The sequence below is a fragment of the Diaporthe amygdali genome (genome assembly GCF_026229845.1).
Source record: "Diaporthe amygdali strain CAA958 chromosome Unknown NODE_47_length_302777_cov_65_667284, whole genome shotgun sequence".
Lineage (NCBI taxonomy): Eukaryota > Fungi > Ascomycota > Sordariomycetes > Diaporthales > Diaporthaceae > Diaporthe > Diaporthe amygdali.
Window position 1 is genome coordinate 280,680 of NW_026517067.1, and position 22,098 is coordinate 302,777.

Sequence of the window (22,098 nt, forward strand, 5' to 3'; positions counted from 1 at the left end):
AAGCTGAGGAAATGTCTCGAGGGTACGGAACTATCCGTGTGGCCTCAAGTCGATCAAGTATTCCCAGGTGCCGCAGATCGTCAAGGCCGACATGCCGGGAAATCCGAATTCGTCTTTGTAGAGAGGGTATATCGGGTAAACGAAATCATAAATCATACTCGTGATTATTCTCAAACATACTGGCCGCGCCAACCTGTACGCTCTATTCAAGCCCAGCCGACAGCGACGTCCTTGATTGGCCGCGCGCTTGGCTCAGTATATGAACGGCGACGATCTTGGCAAGACACAGAACATACAGAGCAAAATTGAATGATCTCTGAGTCGCGTAGGCGCGTAGGCCTGGAGTGCGCCCAGGAATGCAGGCAAATCCCTCGAGCCACAACAGAACCACAAACCCGGGAGGAAGGGAGACCTCGCTTGAGCCTCATTCCAATGTACCACGTTCGAACCAAGCTTGTGATAAAATTAGGAGCGGCTCTGGAGAGCAGCACTACTGCGTAGCTTTCCAGACTGCCAGACTGTACCTGTGAGCATGCCTGCCGAGTATGTGAAGTAGATGATCTTTAACATCTATGCTATGAGTGCACCTGCCCTACCCGGGAGATGATCGTTAAGCTGCCGCAGACCCTGGAAGCCGGGCTCAATGCGATGTCCAAGGGACAAGGGTCCAGTGGTGTGATACTTCGCCGTACTGGGCATAATGTGCGGTCGTTGGTAATTTCCTTCTGGGCGGAGTCGGCGCGGCGACAGACGCGGCGCCTATCGCCGACGTCGTCCTAACCTCGTCCCATGATTTTGAGACGACATGCCCTAAGTATTCGCAAGAGTGCTGTGTGGATGGAAAGCAGAATAATGTCGCGGGACGCGAGGACCGCGGGGCCGGGAATGCGGCAGCCGTGGGAGGTGCGCGTCGGGCACGCAGGCGAAATTTGTGATGGGGACCCGAAAGTTTGGACGAGATGATCATCATCACCTAAGAGCAGACGCTCATCTCGACGCAGCTGCCGTGAAACCGTTTCGCGCGCTGCTGTGTTCTGCGACCACAAAGCCTTGGGCTTCTGAAGTCGGTGATGTCGTACGACATTGAAGCCGAAGCCATATTCAGGACGCCTGGTGGCCTGCAACCCTCTTACACCGCTTCGGGAGAGAAGTAATGGGTGAGACACAGTGTCGGGTTCGATGCAGCGACGAACCATGGGTTTGCCTGGGAACGTCGAAAAGCAACGGTCACAATCGTCCAGATTCCGTCTTGGGGGTTTCAAGGTGTCATTTGGGTGAGATGAGATCATCAGGTAGCATGGTGCATTTGAAAGGTAATTGACGGAAAATGAGAGGGCCTGTATGTGAAACATCGCGCTGTATTCCCGATCCTCTGCCTCGGTCCGGCGTGAGTGACGATGTGCCGTGAACATGGCAGCCTACGACCCCAAACAGTCGTAGCTGCGGCTTGTGTTCCTCTAGATGCGATGGCGACGGAAGACGGTGATGGTCCTGCAACGGGTGCCAGTTCCCGCATACGGTTTACAAATCCTCTTTCTGGCTGCGTGCGTTCCAGGCTGTCTGGCAGGTGGTGTCTCCTTGACAGAGGTTGGCTCCACCTGGCCAAAACTGTGTGGCCAATGCAGGAGACGGGCACGACAGGACCAGATCTCAGTGCCTTGCATTGCGCTAAAAACAGCCGCGTGGACCAAGCCCCCCATCTCACATGCAGCGATGCCATTTTGGGGCGACTGTTCGTAGGTGGGCAGTGGTGCTGATCCCGGGGAAGATCACGGGTGGCCCTGGTCGCTCCCATGCAGACGGCAGAGAACAGACCTCGTTCTCCCGAACTCGTCAATGTCTTGCCGGGATCATACTGTGGGAGACGAACAGGCTAGCAGGTGACAGGCAGCTTGTCAGTTTCGAAGACATTCTCGAACGAACCATTCCAGCGGTACGACTTTGTTCGTCATGACAGCCAGATAGACATATGACAGGCGGCACCAGCCAGGCCGAAAGACCCAATACCACCTCCCCGCCGCAAGCCGCCCTACAAACCCAAGGGCGTCGTCGTCAGTGGCCCCGCTGACTCGCGGTAGCTAGGGAGGGACAGATCTGAACCCTGAGCCCCTGCTGTACCTGACTGGCTGCACGGGCGATGGGGACGTTGTGGGTTCGGCTTGCGTGCGTCGACTTGGGTTGAGTTTTTCCTTTTCTTTGGGACGACGGGCCAAGCCACACCATGTACGAGGGTACTTGCGTACGACAACTGCTACTGTAAGCAGGGGCCTGCATCAAGTCCGATAGGAAGACGCACAAAAAAAGCAGTCCATGACAGCCGTGGTGATGTGACCTTGAGAATTGAATTGAACTGAGTGACTGAGTGACTGAGTGACTCCTCCCTTCAGACTGCCAGATGAATGAATGCTCCTCTCAACGAAACCATGGGAAATACAGATCACACCAGCGAGCGCTTCCTTTCCAGGCTCTGATTTGACCTGGCTGCTCGTTGAGCATTCCACAATCATCTCGCCCAGCGCGCTTTCCCCACATCTTTGAACCCCTGAGATCGGCCGTCCCTGCGTTCTGATTGCATCAGCCCGTACCCCGTCAGTCCGTATCCCCGCTAGCGCCCTCTTGGAACCGCACCTTCTCAGGCACAGAGGAGCCACTGCCCCCCCCAAGTGCCCCCCTGCGCTGGATCAAAATAAGCGTTTGGCTAAATCAAGTAGGCGCGTTAAACACCCTCATTCCCAAACGGTCCTCTCATCGCGGGAGGGAAGGGGCCAACCTTGATCGTCCACACCCTCTCTTTTACCTCTTCTATCCTCCTCCGTCCGCCCATTTGGCCTTGCCCTGTTTGTCACCCCAAGAGACCTCGACATCAGGAGGGCACCTTCCTTTCTTTTCTGCTCCATCCAGCCGTAGTCTATCTACAGCGGTGCGGACCCAATCTTTACACTCTTCCGGGCCTCTCCTTGAAACTCCCTTTCCTTGTCAAGTCACTCTCTTACCTTACTTCTCTTCGATTCGATTTCATCATATTCACAACTTCTCTTCTTTACTTATTGCGGGCCTTGTTCCCTTCGAGGACCACCCAACTTATTTCTCCGAGTCTCCGAAGGTCGCCAGGCACCTGATCTTCGATCTACCCTTGACTGCCGGATTCACTCTAAGACAATCTCGAGAACCGAAAACGCCCCCCTTCATCACTTGCTGCTGGTCACCGGGCCGTCTGCAGCGGGCAATCTGGTTGTTGTCTCATAGCCACGTCACCGGCAATTTGGAATTTTAGACATCAAAAGGAACGACATGCCCTGCAAGTGAGCGGTCCATATACCACCAGTCGTTCATCATTTACGTTTCGGGTTCGTGGTCGAGATTGCGGGAAGGAAGGGCCGTGAAGTGGGCATCCCATCACCGAGTTCATCGATTCCCTTGCCGAAAATACTGTTCGACCGATACACAAAATGCGGACGATTCGATATCTGGTGCCTGCACTGCTGGCCGTGACTGGCCTGGTCAGTGCTCAGGACTTGGGCGCCCTGTCAAGCTGTGCGGTAGGTGATTTTCTGTCACACGTCCTCCTTCGCCCGCAGCTTTGAATGTTCTCCAGGGAGTGCAACTCGTGGCCGGCCGTGTTATGCCGCAAGTCCCGTTCGAACCTGGAGACAGCGTTGGTGGCTGGAACTCAACGAAGCTGGCTTGATGTTACAGACGTAGAAGTTTCCAAGCCTGCGTTTGCATGAATTTGAGGACTCATATGCTGACATCGACTTCAAGCAAAACTGCGTCAACAACATGAGAGTCAGTGTCGGATGCGTACCCGTTACCGACCAATGTCTCTGCAGCAATGCCAATTTCGAGAATGGGATTCGTGACTGTGCGACTCAGTCGTGCACTGCAGAAGATGTAACTGCTGCCATGGACTATGCCGGTGCATTTTGCCTGAAAGCAACAGGGACCACCACCGCCGCAGCCGCGACCGAAACAACCAATACCACCCCTCCACCTCCCACGACCACCTCTGAATCAGAGACCACGACGACGCCTACCACTGCAACTGAACCAACTTCTGTCACAGCTGAGACTGCCACTTCAGAGACAGAGAGCTCAACTGCGACCACCGCCACCACTGAGACCAGCTCCACCGTAAGTAGACCTTGACACTGTGCCTCTTTCATTTACGAGCAGTCGAGTGTACCTGGGATTATTGGTTAACGGGCGATACCACCAGGCTTCTTCAGCGGCTACGGGAGCTACTGAGACGTCCTCGACTTCCTCGGCGTCCAAGACCACTTCTGAAACGACCTCGGGCACCAAAGCGTCTGCCTCCCAGTCTGCTTCGTCGACCGCCGATGCTGCTGGAGCCCAACCCTCTGATAGTGGTCTGTCTGTCGGTGCTAAGGCTGGAATTGCTGTTGGCGCCGGTGCCGCCTGTGTTGCCATTGTTGCTCTGTTGATCGCTCTTTGCCGGACCAGACGCGCCAGACGGCCTTTGCCTCGAGGTACTATGCAGATCTCCGAGCCTCTTCCTGGCTCCGGCCGTCTGGACTATGAGAGCGGTACACAGTTCACTACCCGCCCACCAAAATCGGCCGGATCCAAGTTCTCTCAGATGACCGAGCTCGACCAAAATGCTCGGCGGTATGAGGACATGCTTCCGCGTGTGTCCCCAAGACGGATGGTCTGAGAAAATATGCTTGCTCGTGCTGAAATAAGCGAAATGATTTTACTTTGTGTTTTGTTTTCACTTTTGATACCTATTTGATTTTTGACACCTTGTACCCTTTCGAACTTCTTGGTCCTGTCGCCACTCTATCACCCTACTTCTATGTGTAGTTAGCACACGACGCTTATGACGAACTTTCTTTACATGAATATCGGGGGGGGGGGGGGCAGCCTGAGAATATGTCCGGTGCTGATCATCACTACCGGCCTGATACGTCGACGGAAATCATAGAACTCACGAATGCGTGGTGGTCTATCGCCTTGTAAAGAAATGTGCTTCCGTCAGAGCAAAGGCGCAGTTTTGATAGGACCCGAGACAGTTCAGCAGGCACAAGCAGCCAAAAATATATGTAAATCGCCGATGCTGGACATCCCTAACAATGAACAAGCCTTAGCTGTGCTTATTTCATGCTTCTTGTGACTGCATATGTTGACGGAAATATATAGTACAGGAGACTGTGCATCATTGTAGCCTCATGCGAGCTTCCGTATCTATCGTTAAGCCCATCTGCTCGATTCTACGCTTGGCTTTCCAGCGGTTGAATTTGTTACCAGGAATAAAAGGGCCGCTGAGCTGTGACGGGCCTGTTGGGCAAATGTACCCATGGACCCTGCTTATACTGCTTCGCCTTCTTCTCCTCAAACTCTCGTATCCGTGTCCTCTCCTCCTTCAACTTAATGGTGATGCCTGGAGTGCGCAACATGAGTTAGTTACCGCATCTGGTGGAGACACTTTGTGCCGGTAGGACAAGACCAAACTTACTGGCTTGGGGCATCTGAAGGAGGTCTACACGTCCTCGTGCCCGATAATTTGGCTTCTTGCCTCTCCAAGGACCTCGGTTCACCCACGCCTCGGAGACGTACATCCTGCTCGGGTCATCAATGTCGACGAACTTGCCATGCCTAAAGTCCTTCACTGTCCTCTTCTCACTAACGCCGGGGACAAACTCGCCGGTCGCCTTGCCGAGGCCCATTCCCCGCTCGACGACGGCCTTGTCGCTGGCCAGCTCCAGTTCGTAGAGCACCTCGCGGGCGAACTTCTTCTTGGAGAACTTCATCTGCGTGCGGGCCTCCTCGAGCGTCTTGCCCGAGATCTGGTGGGCCAGGTGCACGAGCTTCTTGGTCGACGTGGCGAGCCAGGCGGACCGGCTGGTGGCCTCGCGCTCGGTGCGGCGGATGCGCTCGTCGCGCGTCTCCCGGCCCCGGGCGTCCAGCTGCCGCGCCACCTGCCTGGCGACCATCCGCCGCTCCCACCGCATCCGGCTCAGCGGGTCCGGGTCGATGGCGTGCCGCATGTGGTCGCGCAGCAGCGACGCGCCCATGACGGACTCGCGCGACCCGCTCGTGTTCTGCCCCGTGCCTCTGGCGTCGACGGGCCCGCCGCCCTCCACGTCCGCCGCCTTGAGCTCCTCGTCGAAGATGGACTTGGACTCGAGCCGTGTCGAGGTCATGCGCTCGCGCATCCTGTCCTCGATGCTGCGTCGCCCTTCGGCTGAGGTCAGGTCGCCGAGAGCGCCGCCCGGTTTGTGCAGATCCTTGGGTTTGTTGTAGTCTCGGAGTCGGTTGCGACTCTTTGGTTTTGTGGCGGCATTGCGGGTCTGCTGGCGCTGGTGTTGTTGTTGCCTCAGGAGGAGACACACTGGGGAGGATGTTGAGGTGGAAGGAGACAGGGAGAGGGTTGGGCGGAGGGTCTTGAGGACCATTGGAGCTAAAGGGCGCGTGTTAGGTCTGTCAATTGAGCGGCATTTGGGGGATGGAGGGGCTCACTGGTCCCAAGGACCCTCCGCGATGGAAGGTGGAGGCTCATGATGTGCGGTCCCGCGGCATGGGCGGTCGGATGTCGAGAGATACAAGTAATGGCAGCTCGAGCTCGCGCCTGGCCCCAAAAACTTCGAAGTCAGTCGTCCGCTCCCGATTCGGCGCGGACTGGATGACATAAGGCTAACACGTGACTGGCTCAGGCTGAGCCGGCCGACCGACACCCCCCGGCTAGCGCGAGGAATCAGGTCATCGTTCTTTCTCTCTGCTGAAGCTCGGAACGCTCCATTTCCCCAGACCAGTCAGTCAATTGAATCCACGACCGCGAACCTCTCCACTCCCCGACCTCTCCCAGATCCTCAGATCAACCAGACACCATGGCCGTCAAACCGATTGTTGGCGTACGTCCCAATCTCACCCCTACGAGACCAATCGCGGCTGGAGCTCAACAGCTGCGGAGCTGAAGGGATCAAACGAGCTTCACGCAGGGAACGCGTGGGCTGACTGAGTGGGATCTAGATACTTCGCCGAAACCTCATCCTTGACCTTGGCATTGCGCTTGGTAAGTTTTCCTCGGGGCCAGACAGGCAACAGGGAGAGACCTCAAGCTGCCCTGGCTGTTTTGCGTGGAATATTGACCCAGGCTAACATTGGTCACAGGCCTCGGATTCGCTATGGGCAACGTCTTCTGGTACGATTGAACCGATTTGCATGATAAGCAACCGATACTTCCGACCGTTGCCGCGGCTGTCAAGGCGTTCATGATCTAACCGAACGGCATGGCTTTACAGGCACGGATTCCACATGCCCCGCACGAACGCCCGCGATCTCTACTACAAGAAGCTTGAGGACGAGCGCGCAGCACGACTGGGTTAGACAAGCCGGAGGCTGGATGAAATTGGGTTGATCGGCGGATGGGACACGCAATGCGGTGTACATATCGCGGCTGACGAGGCAATGTCCATTGCGGACGCATAGAGCCTGGGCGAGGAATTGCGGCTGTTTCGATACTGATAGACGAGGCAAGCAATGTGAAAGGAGCATCTGGAGCGAAGTTCGGGGGCCACACGTCTTTGTGAAATCATGAGATATATATTTCGTGCCGGTGACTCGGGTCTTCATCAGCCCTCGATTTCTTGTTATCCTCTTCCTCTGCTATGACTATTTCGGCTCTTCGGTTTTGTCCAGAGACACGCCTGTTTCAGTCCAAAATCCAGCAGGTGTCAATGTGCCAGACAAGCTCGCGACCTGTGGCTGAAGATAGTTTCGAAAATGTGAGGGTGAGCGTGAGCTATGTCTTTTAGCATCCCTGAAATGCAATGGCTTCCATCGCCCATCGCATTGGTCCCGGCCGTTCTCTAGCCACTCTTCGTCCTAGATTGTGGTTCAGGCTGGTTGATATTTGCATGATATCCTTTCAAGCTCACCGCCGTATCTTCGGCGTAACGCACAGCGGCATGTCTCGGATATTTGAAGGGATAATTCCTTTCATGCATATATGGCAGTGTGAGATGACTTCAAGTCACTGGTATGTGCCTGAGCAATGCTGCCCTTGGTCATTGGCCTGTGGCGTGCCTCAATGCCAAAGAAGGCTTGGAGGCCTGGTTGACAGCAGACAATGTCAGGCCCATTTCAGCGCTGGAAATAATCCGTTTTGTTGCCGTCATGCCAATGGGTGGTGTTTGAATGTGCTTCAGCGGCCGACTGAGTGCCTACAGCCTGGGCTGATGCAGTGCTCGTTGGGGCAGTCGCGGCACTGGTCCCCTCCCAAGCCGTAGTCTCGACGGTGAAAGTGCCTTTTTTGTCCTGACACCTAACCACGTCGTTAGTCTATCGAAGACACCCACGACAACAGGAAAATTCATCTGCGCCATGAGGAAATCGCCACAGGTATTCTTCCATCAATACAGATCCGTGCCGTACCTTCTGAACCATCTTTGCACCGGGTAGCACATGACTTTACTATCCTGCCGTTGTGGGTGCTCAATCGAGCAGTCATATTGCAGCAGGCCCATCAGCTCGCAACTACTCAAGTCGATATCCTTGCCCCCCTCAGTCTTTCGCTTCCTCCCATCAATTTTGAACTGGATCTGCTGTGGCAGCTGAGAGGGGTGAAAGTTGGGACACGGCGGCGTCATCTCTGAAGGCCTTCTTTGGACACGTCCACGTTGAGTGAACTCCAAGATGGCTGAGGGTGCAATTGGACGACGAATGCTTGCCGAAACCGAGGAGACAAGCCTTGATGAGGTATGAAGATTCCCAATTACTCGACGATGCACTTGTTTGAGAGAGGGTTTGAACTGCCGCAGCATCTGAAGCGTCAGAGATGGACGTCGATTGGATCTCACGAGAAGTCATCCTTGAGCGTCCTTATCGCCGATAAGCGTCGGCACTCCTAATACCGTCCGCCCGCACCCAAGATACTCCAACAACACAAGGATCCAAGCTTCGTTAGAATTGAGCCCACGAGATCGCTGATCCCCCAAGACGTGCAGATCTTGTCAATTTTCCGCGCAAGCCTTAATTCGACGTCACTCAACCAAGCTGGTTCTTCTGCGGCGGGAATACCAGCGGCAACAGGCGTTCATGTCAGTGCACAAGGCCCATCTAGCTCCAAGGTCAAGAGTTACCCTATCCAGGATCTCGACAGGCTGGTCGCCCAGCATTTCAGGGCGACCCAGTCCGGTCCTCTGTCCCTGTCCGGGAGACACTTGCCTCTGATATATCTACTGGTCGCTACTCTCATCGCACCACCTTACAACAAAGCCGTCGTTATCATCGACATCGACGCCAGATTCGACATCACGCGGGTTACACAATGCGCTCCTCACCAGGCCGGCCCGGTCCCCGATGGATCAAATGCCGCTGAAGACCACAGCGACACATTGGGCCAACATAAGAACGCGGATCAGGCAGCTGAAGGCCGCACAGAAGGTCAAGCCACGGTGGCACCTGCCCGGCAAGTCACAGCAGAGGATCTCAAGCATGTTCACGTATACCGCCCAGCTCGCGGCTCACCTGCTCACATTCGCGAGGTCTTATCCTCTGCCGAACACCATATGTTATACTCCAGACACGCCTCCATCGCCCGCGAGTGGTGGGGAGTCATCATCATCGGCGGTGGCAGTCCCACGGCTCTCGGTTCCGAAATGGCCAATGTAACCACAGGCTGGAGGGGATGGTTACGTGTCGATCGCGAGGATATCCGGGGTTTTGGCATGGGAATGAGCATTGAGGAAGCCTTGCTGGACCGAGACAGGCGCCAGCGCGCTGTCCACGAAGCCGGGTGGACGGCAAGCTGCGCCTGGGGAGGATTTACTTTCGACGGATGATGGGTACGCACAAGGAACGACAGCACGCGCAAAGCGGGGTTTCTTGGATTCATCCACATCGACTTGAATTCCAGTGGGACTCACTTGGCAAACGGTACAATGGGCTCAGACAATATACATCGAGAGGCCGAGTCCCCCCCGACCTGGGTCGATCCCCCGGTTTGGTGGAGACCGCGGGGAAAACCACGCACTCTGGCAGTTTTGTCGGCCCACAATCTGATCGAGGCATCGCGGCTGGCGAAAAGAGCAGACCGGGAAAAAGGTATGGGGACAGCGAACTTGCAACGAACCCATCTTCACGTTCCCTGAAGACCTGAGAATGGCTACCAATACACCATGCGGCCACGTGCATGTGTCCGAGTCAAACCGAAATACCTTGCGGTGGGACGGCGATACCAACGCGTGGATCTTGACTCTTTCGAAAACCTCGTGCAGATGATATTGCTTGGCTTCACGAGCAGGCTCATATTTTGGCACCGCTGAGCCACCGCGAGTCGTTTAACAGCTGAGATGCGTGCTGCCGTTCTCGAAATCGACTCCCGAAGACGGCTCGATACATCATAAGATGCACGGGTGCCCTCCTCGCCAATGGCAAGTCGCGAACCTGGGAAAGGATGGGCAATTACTTTGGAGTGTCATCATTCTGATGCGAAAAAAATGAGCTTCTGCTGCAGCAAACCCCATGGGGAGAAGTAGGTGCAAGGTGCACCGCCGTAACACGAAACGTCAACTATCGAGGAACCCCAGAGTCCCGATGGGGGCGACAGCAATCTCATCGATTTATTGAGTCAGGACTCTTTGGATTTACATGGGGAAAGCCAAACTACTTCACTTCGACTTCGGCATGTGGGTCAACTCAAGGCACCCCATGTGGTGCTACGCAATCAAGCGGGCTGACGTCTACTACGTTCGGTACTCTTTGGTGTAGGGGCATGAATGGGTCTGCCTGAGTGTGCCTGGCGCTCGCACAACATTGCAATTGCTCAGACCTGGCTGTCGTTACACCGACTATCTTGCGACATTTATGGTCATCACCATGGTGAGCGAGTGTTGTCAGCAAGAGCCTGGACGCGACAATCAGTAGCAACCGGCAAGCATTACGGGCTGCAGTTGGTGGCCAAGCAGGTAGGTGGTGCGTAATGGCGGTATGTCTAATAACTCAGCAAAATGATTCATCGGTTATCGATCTGACCTTGTTAATATTCTTTTGGGGAACAGGATTCCTGCGGCGGCCCATTGGTAACGGTGTGGAGTGTTTTGAATGGTTATCACCGTGGCCCGACACCACAACCTGCCACTCTACACCCTTCTCCTGTCCGCTTGCATATTCACATGCAACTTATTCCGAAGACGGGAAGATGAGAATCGCGACCCACTTTTGGTGGCTTTGCAGGCACGGTGGAGGGGTAGTCATCCGCAAGCGTGAGGATGGGATCTCTTTGAACTCCAATGAGGTCCCTCGACATGCTCATGGGAAATGGTTCACAGGGGCAAGACCTGAGTCAGAGCCGGTTGCTTCTAATAGAGTAGGAAGAAGCGGCTGGGCCTTTGTTGGCTGGCCACTGGCCTAATTTCGATCGCCAGGATTCGCGGGGTTTATCGCTGAAGGGACGGGCGAGCAGGCGCAGGAGCCGGCAGGTTATCCTCGGTGTTCTAGCTGCTCATGTCAAGCATCGAGACCGGACGCCTGCGCCGAAACGGGAAGCGTCAACGGCTTGCGCGCAGCCGATGCGACCGGCTTTTTTCGCGCTGGAACTTTATCCACAATCGGGGCCCACCCTGACGTCATGTGCCTCAAGGCAGTCCGTCTTAGAGATACGGTCGCCCCCCGGCATGCCGTCTCCCACAAGTCTCGGTCAGACTCGCTGAAGAATCTGGTGGGGTGTGCTGCATATTCCAGGTGCATGGCGACGCCTGTGGTGTGCACCCTGGTAATAAACCGACACTCCCCGTCTTTGGAGACTGTGGTACATACAACAACAGGGTTTCGCTTCCGAAGCAGAGGCGGAGAATACATGTGAAGTTGCCATCGAGATCTTTGCTTTTTCGCTTTGTGCAACACCAACACGGCCAATCCGATCGCTCGAGCACGAACACATCGGAATGGTTCACGCCGCCGCACGTTGTTGCTGACAGCAGTCGTTAGACTGGTTCCTGGATTGCCCAGGCTGCCAGGAGGATTTGTGTGTCTATACCGCCTTGTCCCAAAGATCAAGAAAATAGCCGCACTAGCCCCCCCTGTGACGCCACCGTGCCGAAGTCGAGGATTACCGTCCCCTCGGGCAAACGCAGATGTGATCAGCAGCACAGCTGCCGATGCAAACCAGAGCCACACCTCTCCCAGCCTACGGCTTCCTACTTCTGGCTTAGGCCTCCTTTCCTCTGCCTCACTTGCTGACCTTGCTGCTTGGCTCTTGGCCGGCTTGGAGCGCTTGGATCTGCCGGACCCTTGAATTGACAAAATTTCTTCAGCCGCACTAAACCAAAGATAGGAGGAACGCTTATGTTTCGAGCACTCTGACGATACGTACTCTTGCATGGATAGTACATACGAAGTCGGGCCTTTCCCTGGCTGTGTTTCCTGCTGCAGGGCCTTATCTGTGCCTCGAATTGCCTGCTTATCTGATACCAGGGTGGAAGTGTATTTTCCAACGTGGGTGAGATCGACGCACAGGACCTCGCCCCGATGTCTGACTGCCCGGTTACGTTGTTGCTTGGATGGGACCTCGTCCCGTCATGCCCGCGAGTAAGTTGGCTTGGAGGGTCTCCCGTGTTGATGGCATCATCCCGCCGTCGAAGTTGTATGCAGCACGGCGCGTGGGCTGGAACCGCCGAAACGTGATGGATGATGTTGCGTCGGTCCCCTCCCGGCCGTCATTGTTGCGACTTCAGGGCCACAGGGTACATCATACACTCCTCCGGGTACATCATGGACTCCTCCTTGTTAGCGGTTCCACATCTTCCCCATGGGTGTGCGTGGTACCTGGTTGTTGCCCCCATTGTCCCTCTGCGCCTCTGGGAAAAACATAGGCCGCTTCACCAGAAAAGAGCCAGTTTCCTTAACTTGTCCCTTCTCTTGCGAGACGGCGCGAATAGTATAAGTATCCGGCCGTTGACCCAGCTTTTCCCACCCGCCTTCCTCGATCAGGCAGAGTGTAACGTTCATCGACTCGTGCAATTGCATATTATCTTGTTTTGGGAGACACGTCTCTTTTATATTTCTGTCTCTTCCCCATCAACGGACTTCTGTCACCCCTCCCAGAAGCAACCCGGCCGCGAACCTTCCCCAGATTCTCCAGAAATTACCACGTTTTTCCATCATGGCGACCCTCCAGAGACCAGCTGCCCCCCTGCGGAGCATCTCCGCTTCTTCCTTTGCTGAGACTTTCAGCGCTGCTCGCCGGAAGGTGGACAGGGACTTCGAGGACCTCGACGAGCAGGCCTCGCCTGACTCTGACGCTACCCTGTCTCCCGACCTGAATCCTTCCGGAGGAGCCACACCGAAGAGCCTTGCATCACCTCTTACCGGGCCGATCACCCCAGTGCCCGACCAGTCCGTTGCAGACGATTTTGCCTTTGCCTTCGATATTGACGGTGTGCTTGTCCGTGGTGGCCGACCCATTCCAGAAGCCATCGAGGCCATGAAGGTGCTCAATGGTGAGAATGAGTACAACATCAGAGTGTAAGTTGAAAATTGCTTCCTCCCATACTTCAAATACTAACTTACTTCGTAGTCCTTACATCTTCCTCACAAATGGCGGTGGTAAATCAGAAGAGGAGCGCTGCGGCGACCTCTCCAAACAACTGGAGCTAGAGGTCAGCCCTGGACAGTTTATCTGTGGCCACACCCCCATGCGAGAGCTCGCCGATAAGTACCGTACCGTTCTTGTCGTCGGCGGTGAGGGCGAGAAGTGCCGTCAAGTGGCCGAGTCGTACGGCTTTGACGACGTCGTCACACCAGGTGACATCCTGAAGGCCAACCACCACACCGCACCCTTCCGCAAACTGTCAGAGGCAGACTTCAACAACTCAAGGAACCTGCTCGAGCGTGGTGACTTGAAAGATGTTGTGATTGAGGCGATCTTCGTCTTTGCCGACAGCCGCGACTGGGCCGGCGACTTGCAAATTATCCTGGACATTGCCATGTCCAAGGGTGGTCGCCTTGAGACTCGCTCCGAGACTTTTGAGGAGTCTCCACCAATCTACTTCAGCCACAATGATGTTCTTTGGTCAGCAGGTCACGAGCACCCTCGTCTGGGCATGGGTGCTCTGAGGCAGATTGTTGAGAACACCTTCACATCCGTCACAGGAGGCAAGAAGCTCGTAACACACGCCTTCGGCAAGCCTCAAGTCGGTACTTTTGAGTTTGCCACACGATTGCTGAAGCAGTGGCGGGCCAACCAGCATGGCCTCCCTATCAGCCGGGCTCCTCAGACGGTTTACTTCGTCGGCGACACCCCCGAGTCTGACATCCGGGGTACCAACCTCATGGACGCCAAGAGCAAGGAGGAGTGGTACTCCATCCTCGTCAAGACTGGTATCTACCAGGATGGCACAGAACCGGCTTACAAGCCTAAGGCAACCGTCGGCACCGTGCTTGATGCAGTCAACCACGGCATCAAGCGTGAGATGGAGAGGAGAAGAGCGGCCGAGCAGCAGCGCGGCGATGCCGCCACGAAGGACATTATCACAGAGAAGCTTGACAACGTCTCCATCGTTGACCAGGACAACCTCGGCGTCGTTGATGTCAGCTGAACTACGCATTGACGACTTTGACTTTCACTTTCATTATGATTTCATGAGACGACCGCGCACGATCATAAATCAAAGACGATAAAAAAAGATTAAAGATACCGATAAACACAGCATCCTAAACATAGAGACACTGATAGACTGGCATACGTCGGGTCACGTTTGTTCGGATAGATTGGATCGCTGGACTTTGTTCTGCCCATGATGGGATTGGATGATAGAGCACATGAATATCGGCATGATGGATCGCAATGAGGTCAGCGGACGAAGTAAGCCTGCCGCTGCGGCCGGCCCGGGGTTGTTAGAAGGGGACGATGAGGTTGAATTCTCGGTATTCAGATTGGGTTATGTACTGTTCGATTTGTTCGTTGGACAAAGGTTTCGTCGGCTGGTTGACTAAACAGTCCCGGCCTTGACTACTGGTTTCTCGATACCAATGCAATGACAATGTCACCTTGCAAATGCACCTTTTTTGAAATTTGCCTTGTGCCCATGCTTGATCAATCCTCAGGAGCCTTCTCTATTGACTTGTTGCAATACTGGAGCAAACACCACGACCACGTTTCCCGTATTTTCTGACAAGTGCCCATGTGCTGCTGTCCACGCTTGTACAGCATGATGTCACATCCAGGCAGCATATCAGATGGTTTGATTCTAGATCCCTCCTACAGAGTGTCTAGTACCTTTGTAAATATATGATACCACCCATCCGTGCAAAAGGTGCAGTAGCATTATGCACCGGGACGCGTCCTCCGATCTGGTTGCAGCGGCAGAGGCTTATTCACCGCCGTTGCCAGCCGCCTCGGAATCCTACCTTGGGACGGGCGTGTGTGCCACACAAGTCGGGCTTGGTCGTGCTTGCATGTGATGAGCCGTGCATGTCCGCCGGCCGCGCCATCAACGGTCTCCTTCAGGTAGTCACTGCTTCGTCATATTTGACAACAACATGAATCAGGCTTCCTTCTTTATGCTAAATGATCCGGCACATTTATTCACGCACATGTGGATTTGGGTTCTTGAGAAAATCCGTGAGTAAACGACAACTCATATCTGTGAAGAGACGCCTGATTAGGCAATAATAAGTTGCTGACGAGAACCGTGTTCCGCAATGATATGACATGCGAGAAGTGACCTCCAGCCAAACAACCTCGGAGGTACTTTGAGGACAAATTGTCAATTTATTGATAAAATCCTCTTGTTCGGTACAACTGGCAAAATGATAAGTGCTATACATCACCCGCTATTCGGTAGATGACGACTCTTTACACCATCAACAAATTCCCCTACCCGGCGCTCTTTGCCGCTAGTAATGATCAATTCGATCATAGCCCTGTAGTCATCCAGCCATCCTTCTGCCTCGGCCCTGGTAACATTCGCATCATCCCAAAGTACTCTCAGAACAAAGTCTTGTCCTGCCTTGCCACCTGTACCGGCGAAGAATACGACGCCAACGTCACCTCGTGTCTTGGAGTCCAGCAGCTCCAGGTTCCGGAACGGGTTCCGGTCCATGGCACCCAATCCGGGGACCCAGTTGAATATTTGGCGTCGACATGTATCAAGTACCATCTCCGCGGCATCGGGTTCCAGAGCCTCACATATCAAATCCAGGGGCGCATGGCAGTGCTTCGTTTGGCCATTCTGGAGCTCCTGAACCCGGCGTAGGTAGTCCTCCAGCGACTCAGCCCGGTCGATGTGGATCAGGTTGGCGATTCTCTGGAACATCGGACCAGGCATATCTGCGGGATTGATATCGACAAATTTTCCAAGGCTGTCCGGGACAAATGGCAGCGCTGCGCGGCCCGCGTCCAGGCTGCTGAAGAGCGCGTGCGTATGCTTCGTGTAGTGAATGTTCAGCAGCGCCAGCGCAGCTTTGGCAATCACTGGGTTAGTGAGGCCGGGGATGCTGCGGCGGAAGTCGTTGAGGCTGGGAAGCTCGCCCCGCCAGGAGACTGGAGTCTTGCCGCCGTCGCTTCGTCGCTCGAGGGCCTCCAAGGGATCGCCATTCGGATTAGAGAAGCCCCTTGCCGCGGCGTCTGCGGGTGCAACCCAGCCTCTTCGTGGACCGAGGAGCCATTCAGGGGCTCTTTGAGGCGGCCATGCCGCTGCCTCTCGATGTGATGTGATGTCTTTCAGGCGTGTGACGTGGAAGTTGATCCCTTGCTGACCTACACGGGATGTAGCGGAGGAGTAGTACATGTCTGCAAAGATTTTGTAGGGCGTATGATCTTTTAGAGACAAAGGATTAGAGAGGGCGAGGTCAAGGTCCGAAAAGAAGAGGCCCTGTAGAGACATGGCATCGTGAGTTGCATGGTTCACTGGAAAGTGATGTCAGCAGTGGGAACGAATGAATTTGGAATCGGTCAACGAACTGTTGATAATGATGCAGGCAGTATTCGTCTCCTTGACGTGGACAATTTCTGCCCGGGTCATAGGAGACTCGAAGTCTGCATCCAGTCGGTCGTCATCAACATGTTGATACAGTTCTGCGACTGTGCTGACTGGCTTTGGGGCGTAAGATATGACTAGATCAAAGATATCTCTGCTTGGCTTCAGGCTGACATGCAACGCAAGCGATTTCCTATTTGTCACCGATCCGTCCTCCCGGATGAAGAACGAGCAGTGGATTGGATTTTTCTCGAGAGCAGCCTCCAGTGCCGTCCGAACCAGCTGAACATTGAGAAGTGTCAGTCTAATCAGTCCTTCAAAGTCTCGAGGTATCTCACCTTTCTGTCCTTAATCTTGGTGGGAATCACGAAGCGGAAGCCCCAAGAGAGAGGCCGCTTCTGTGTAAATATCGCTTGGCCGTTTCCCCAAGCGGGAAACACTTCGGAGACGTTGTCCCACTTGAGACCATGAGACTCGAGAACATCCTCCACGACTTTACGAGTTGCGGCCGCGCGTTCTTCGTCACCAAGACAGTGAACCATGTCCGTGGCCTCAGGACCGCCGGGGCGACGTTCTGTAGCAAGCCGCGTCGGCGCCACGATCGATTGCCCTGACTGCTCGTCAAGAAGTGCGATTTGCTCGGCAATCGTAGAACCCAAGACTTGTTCAACTGTGAGAATTTTCCCAGTCTCCTGTTTGATCTTCTGACGGAACCTCATCATGTTGATACTGTCTGCGAATGACGAAACCTGAGCTCCAGGCTCGAGATCTTCGGAAGGAATACCGAGAAGACTCGCCCAGGTGGTAATGACGATGTGGGAAGTACTTTCAGAGTTGAAAGTTTCCGTCTTAGTGGTGTGTATTTTCGGAGTAGTGATTGTAATCCTGTAATCTTTGACTAGCTGGGCCAGTTTATTCTTAATAACTTTACCGGTGAGATTCTTTGGAAAATCAGCCAGCCCCAAGTCAGAAAGGTGGTAAGACGCTGCAGGGACATAGCTTGGCCCCATTCGCCCCAAACATAGCTCTTGGAACTTTTTGGTTGGTGTAGAGCGGCCTGCATAGACAACCACAGGGACCTAAGTAATGTCAGCCTTTTGTTATTTCAAGCCGACAGAGCAGAATCTACACTTACCTCGCCAGCTATTTCATCTTCTGTGCCAACGACATAAGCCTGAACATGCATTGTTAGCATTCCCAGAGTATTATTTACCCCAGAAGTTTGTATTCATACCTCAATTCCATCGATTGTGTTGAGAACTCGCTCCATCGCATTCGGTGAGATATTTTCTCCGCCTCGAATGATCATGTCCTTATATCGCCCTACAATAGCGACCCGATTTTGTTCATCCATGACGGCTTGATCTCCAGACTTGAACCACTGCTTCCCGTCTTTCACGTAGAAGTCTTCCTGGTTTCGGCCCCCAAGATAACCCGAGATCACAGTTGGTCCACTCATGTGTAACTCGCCCGGGGTGTTGATAGGAACTGGCGTCGTGCTGTCAGGGCTGCAAATCTTGACACTGCACCCCAGAGCAACCTCGCCGCAGCACGGACTGCCGTGGATCGCTGATTCTGCTGCAGTCTTAAAGAGCAGCGGTCTCGTTGGCATGCCCTCAGACATCCCATAGCCCGCGCATACGTAGTCCGAACCTAATTGGGTTGAACAATCCTCTAAATTCTTCTCGCTGACAGATGAGCCACCCAGACCGATGTACTTCAGGTGACTCAACTTGGGTATTTTCTGTTCTGACATCAGATTTGATACCGCATAAACCATTGTCGGGACCATGACAGTCTCATTGCATCGCTCATTAACCAGGGCATTGAGCATTGCAGCAGGAGTGAAAACCCCAGCGGGGTAAACAACAAGCCCGCCTCGAAGGTGAAAAGCGATTGTAAATATGAAACACATCATATGATTGTTGGGCAGGAAGTTCGCTGCACGACTTTCTGTATCCGCTTCCCAGATCGGCCGCCTACTGTTAAAAGCAGTTGCAATGGATTGGTGTGTATGTGGGCAGCCCTTGGGGAGACTCGTCGTCCCGGACGTGAAAAAAAGAACAGCGCCGTCAGCATCGTCCAACTGCGCGGCTGGCTTGCTTAAGAGCGCTTCTTCAGTGATCCCATTGAGTTCAAGGAGCGACGAGAAGTCCACCCAATTTCCTGGCCTTCCAGAAGTATCTGCTATAACGCGGAGTTTCACATTAAGACTCGTCTGACTGATGAGCTCGTCTACCTTCGACGCTGTCTCCGCATTGTCCACGATGAAGACACTCGCCGCTGAGGCCTCAAACATGTACCTGATCTCGGTGGGATTGGCGAGATTTCGTGTGCTCATGGGAGCAAAGACAGCCCCAATCTTCCAGCATGCCCAGACGACAATGCACCATTCGATGCCATTGGCGACGAACGTTGTCACCGTGTCTCCTTTTTGGACACCATGAGATTCAAACGACCAGGCCAAACGGAGAGCAGCGCGGTGAACATCATTGTAAGTCCAGCGGAGGCCAGGGCCGTTGGAAGGTGCTATGCCCAAGGAATTGGCGTAGAGACGCGTTTCTTGGTGGAGAGATACAACAGCCTCCCTGGTACCGTGTTTGGAAACTGCCTCTTCGAACACGTAGATAAGGTGAGGGGGTCGCGCACTTGGATCGAGAGGGATGGAGTGCTCGCTGACGCGGTCTTCTGGTGGCGACATGTTGGACAGGTGCGGCTCGCATGCCAGTGGGACGTTGGGCTCGGTGAAGAAGCCGATCACAGGACACAGGAGGCAACGAGCTTAAATAAAGCAAGCCCGCAGCTATTTTCACGCCGGCGGGACGTACTTGCTCGGAAGCGGCATGATTACTTCCCCAAGATCCACTTGCACACCATCCTGGCCCGGCGTTACAGTATGGAGACTAAGGTGGTGATCTCCGCTTTGTAGCCGAGCACTGTGCATTGCAACCACCAATTGGAGGTGCCAGGCAGACATTATCTTGTCAGGGCAAGGCCCATATGCAATGCTCCACATATCTTAAGCGCAGAGATGATCCTTCATGAATTTATTCCGTAGGATTTTGTCTCAATTCTGCGGACAAGTCATCTTGGGTGGATGTATCTACACGTCCCACGGAGGAGTATCATAGGTGACCAAACATGCGATATCGATGACCACGGAGATCTGCAAACTAAAAGCTTGGTTGAACGGCTGAATGGTCCGCTGTAGCTCACACGGGCTGCACAGGTACGAAACACTGTCAGCACGAGTGATTAGGTCTCACGATGGTCAGGCATACGCATGCGCCAAACGGAGCATGCAGCCAGGGAACTCTAAAGCCCTCGAATCGTCATCAATGCCGCAGTCGCATAGATCGGCCAATCGCCTTCAGAGAGGCGGCCGCTTTTTCCACGGCTGCCATTCTGGCGCCCTTGACGAGGGGCTTGATGAAGCGGAGAGACGCGCATCCATTTTAGATTGCACGGTGAGAAATACTGGCTTGTCAGCACTAGCGCCATACCTGTTGGTCCGCAAATCGTGCCTGTTGGGTATGTTGATCCTTGCCGCAAGTCCTTAAATTACGAAGGATGGTACTCTTCAGAGCTAAATTCAAGAATAACTAAAGCTACCCAGTATATCAGGTGACTTCCATGGAAAGAATGACGGGAAGGTTGGTCGTTTTTGCGTAGCAAACCAGAAAATTGCTCTGCTACAGGGCGAAATACCCAGAGAGGCTTCTCATTTGATGTATTATTCGGTTGACCGATGCACCCTGTCAACTATGGCTTTTGATAGTCGAATTGGTGCCTACAGGAGAGCGAACACAAAAGAATTTTGGCATCGCATTGACTGTGAGAAAGGACACTTCAAAAAACAACTGGCTCATTCGGACATGTCTGACCCAGAGCGATCTGGAACGGGGAAAAAGACTTAATCCGAAGTGATAAAGTGTGTAATATTAAAATTCCATATAAAGGGTGTTGATTGGCGTCTGAAATCCGTCAAACTTCGACCTAGCATTCGCCTCGTCCGGCCACAGAAGTCCCCTTTCTCTACGGCCTAAAGCTGATGCTTTACAATTACCATACTCTGCGAAGATATCACACGACGCTGCAATACTGGTGACAAGTGGTTATCCTCTATCTTAATTCCCAGTGTTATACGATGAATTCGCCCATCGTTTGTCCCATTGCTGTAAGTATTGGGTCGTATTTCTTGGCTGAGAAGTCAAGCCGACAGACCGTCTCTCAAATTGCTGATCTTGCCGGACATAATTGTCCACATTTGATGTAAAAGGCATTTGTGCGAGACTTCCGTTGCTTAGAGGCATGGTCTGAGCCCGGGATGGTGCGCTATCAAGGCAAGAGGCGTTAATTGCTTTGTGATAGTGAAAGGACGACAGTTGGGAGAGGATAGATGTCTGGCACCTGACAAATACGTACCGGTTGTTTGCTGAGGACGACATGTTGGAAATTGATTCCTGTTGAAGCACCAGAAAATTTTACGTTAATGGATTCGAAACGATATATAGTATTTTGGAGATGTCTTTGTGTTCTTCTGAAAAAGCCGATAGTGGAGTCCGATGAACGATGAGGCCCTACAGAAACGGATGCAAGAACAGCGGCCCAACCCAGCCTTTTATTATGCTTTGCACAATCTGATCTTTGGATCACTGAGAATATCGGAACCCTTTCTGTGTCAGGATGTTGATTCAAGTTATGAACCCTCCTCCTCCCTAGGTGTCATGAACCCTTCAGATAGGGTGACAATGACACCCTCGCCGAGTTGTCAGGGTGCAACTAGGGATTGCGAACACCATAGGGATCATTTCATGAAAATTCGCCCTTTCTGTGTTGCACCGTTCTTGTGTATCTTCGCATGTCCATATTGAAAGTATTTCGTGTGTGTTCTTCAAACTGGTTGGCCAACATAAGCCCATACTCACAAATGACTCATCCGGCCCTTTGTAGTTTCCACTCATGTCTAAATCATGTATCACAATCTCATACAATGCGCTGTACATCTGAATATGGTACACAAATGCCTTGCTTTCCTCCTCTGGGTCTGACTTCTCATCTTCATCTGGCTCACCTCAAATAATATCCTTTAGCAAGTACATCCTTTAGCAAGTACATCCTTTAGCAAGTACATCCTTTAGCAAGTACATCCTTTAGCAAG

The 22,098-nt window shown here is 53.6% G+C and overlaps 5 protein-coding genes across 5 annotated transcripts; 3 read left to right on the forward strand and 2 right to left on the reverse strand.

The window, feature by feature from the left end:
* Nucleotides 1–3,449: 3,449 nt before the first annotated feature.
* On the forward strand, nt 3,450–4,672 carry J7T55_009411 (uncharacterized protein; the record flags this gene model as incomplete). Its single annotated transcript, XM_053134735.1, has 3 exons — nt 3,450–3,539; nt 3,763–4,131; nt 4,217–4,672. 3 exons carry the CDS (start codon nt 3,450–3,452, stop codon nt 4,670–4,672), a joined length of 915 nt encoding a protein of 304 aa, XP_052987609.1.
* Nucleotides 4,673–5,258: 586 nt separating this feature from the next.
* J7T55_009412 (uncharacterized protein) lies at nt 5,259–6,517 on the reverse strand (the record flags this gene model as incomplete). The annotated part of the gene is made up of 3 exons (XM_053134736.1): nt 5,259–5,398; nt 5,474–6,418; nt 6,478–6,517. The coding sequence occupies 3 exons, from the start codon at nt 6,515–6,517 to the stop codon at nt 5,259–5,261; spliced, it is 1,125 nt and encodes a 374-aa protein (XP_052987610.1).
* Nucleotides 6,518–8,652: 2,135 nt separating this feature from the next.
* Nucleotides 8,653–9,800, forward strand: J7T55_009413 (uncharacterized protein; the record flags this gene model as incomplete). Its single annotated transcript, XM_053134737.1, has 2 exons — nt 8,653–8,715; nt 8,964–9,800. The coding sequence occupies 2 exons, from the start codon at nt 8,653–8,655 to the stop codon at nt 9,798–9,800; spliced, it is 900 nt and encodes a 299-aa protein (XP_052987611.1).
* Nucleotides 9,801–13,120: 3,320 nt separating this feature from the next.
* Nucleotides 13,121–14,555, forward strand: J7T55_009414 (uncharacterized protein; the record flags this gene model as incomplete). Its single annotated transcript, XM_053134738.1, has 2 exons — nt 13,121–13,482; nt 13,535–14,555. The coding sequence occupies 2 exons, from the start codon at nt 13,121–13,123 to the stop codon at nt 14,553–14,555; spliced, it is 1,383 nt and encodes a 460-aa protein (XP_052987612.1).
* Nucleotides 14,556–15,785: 1,230 nt separating this feature from the next.
* On the reverse strand, nt 15,786–19,638 carry J7T55_009415 (mp-binding enzyme family protein; the record flags this gene model as incomplete). The annotated part of the gene is made up of 5 exons (XM_053134739.1): nt 15,786–16,867; nt 16,922–17,219; nt 17,276–17,878; nt 18,073–18,111; nt 18,172–19,638. The coding sequence occupies 5 exons, from the start codon at nt 19,636–19,638 to the stop codon at nt 15,786–15,788; spliced, it is 3,489 nt and encodes a 1,162-aa protein (XP_052987613.1).
* Nucleotides 19,639–22,098: the final 2,460 nt, after the last annotated feature.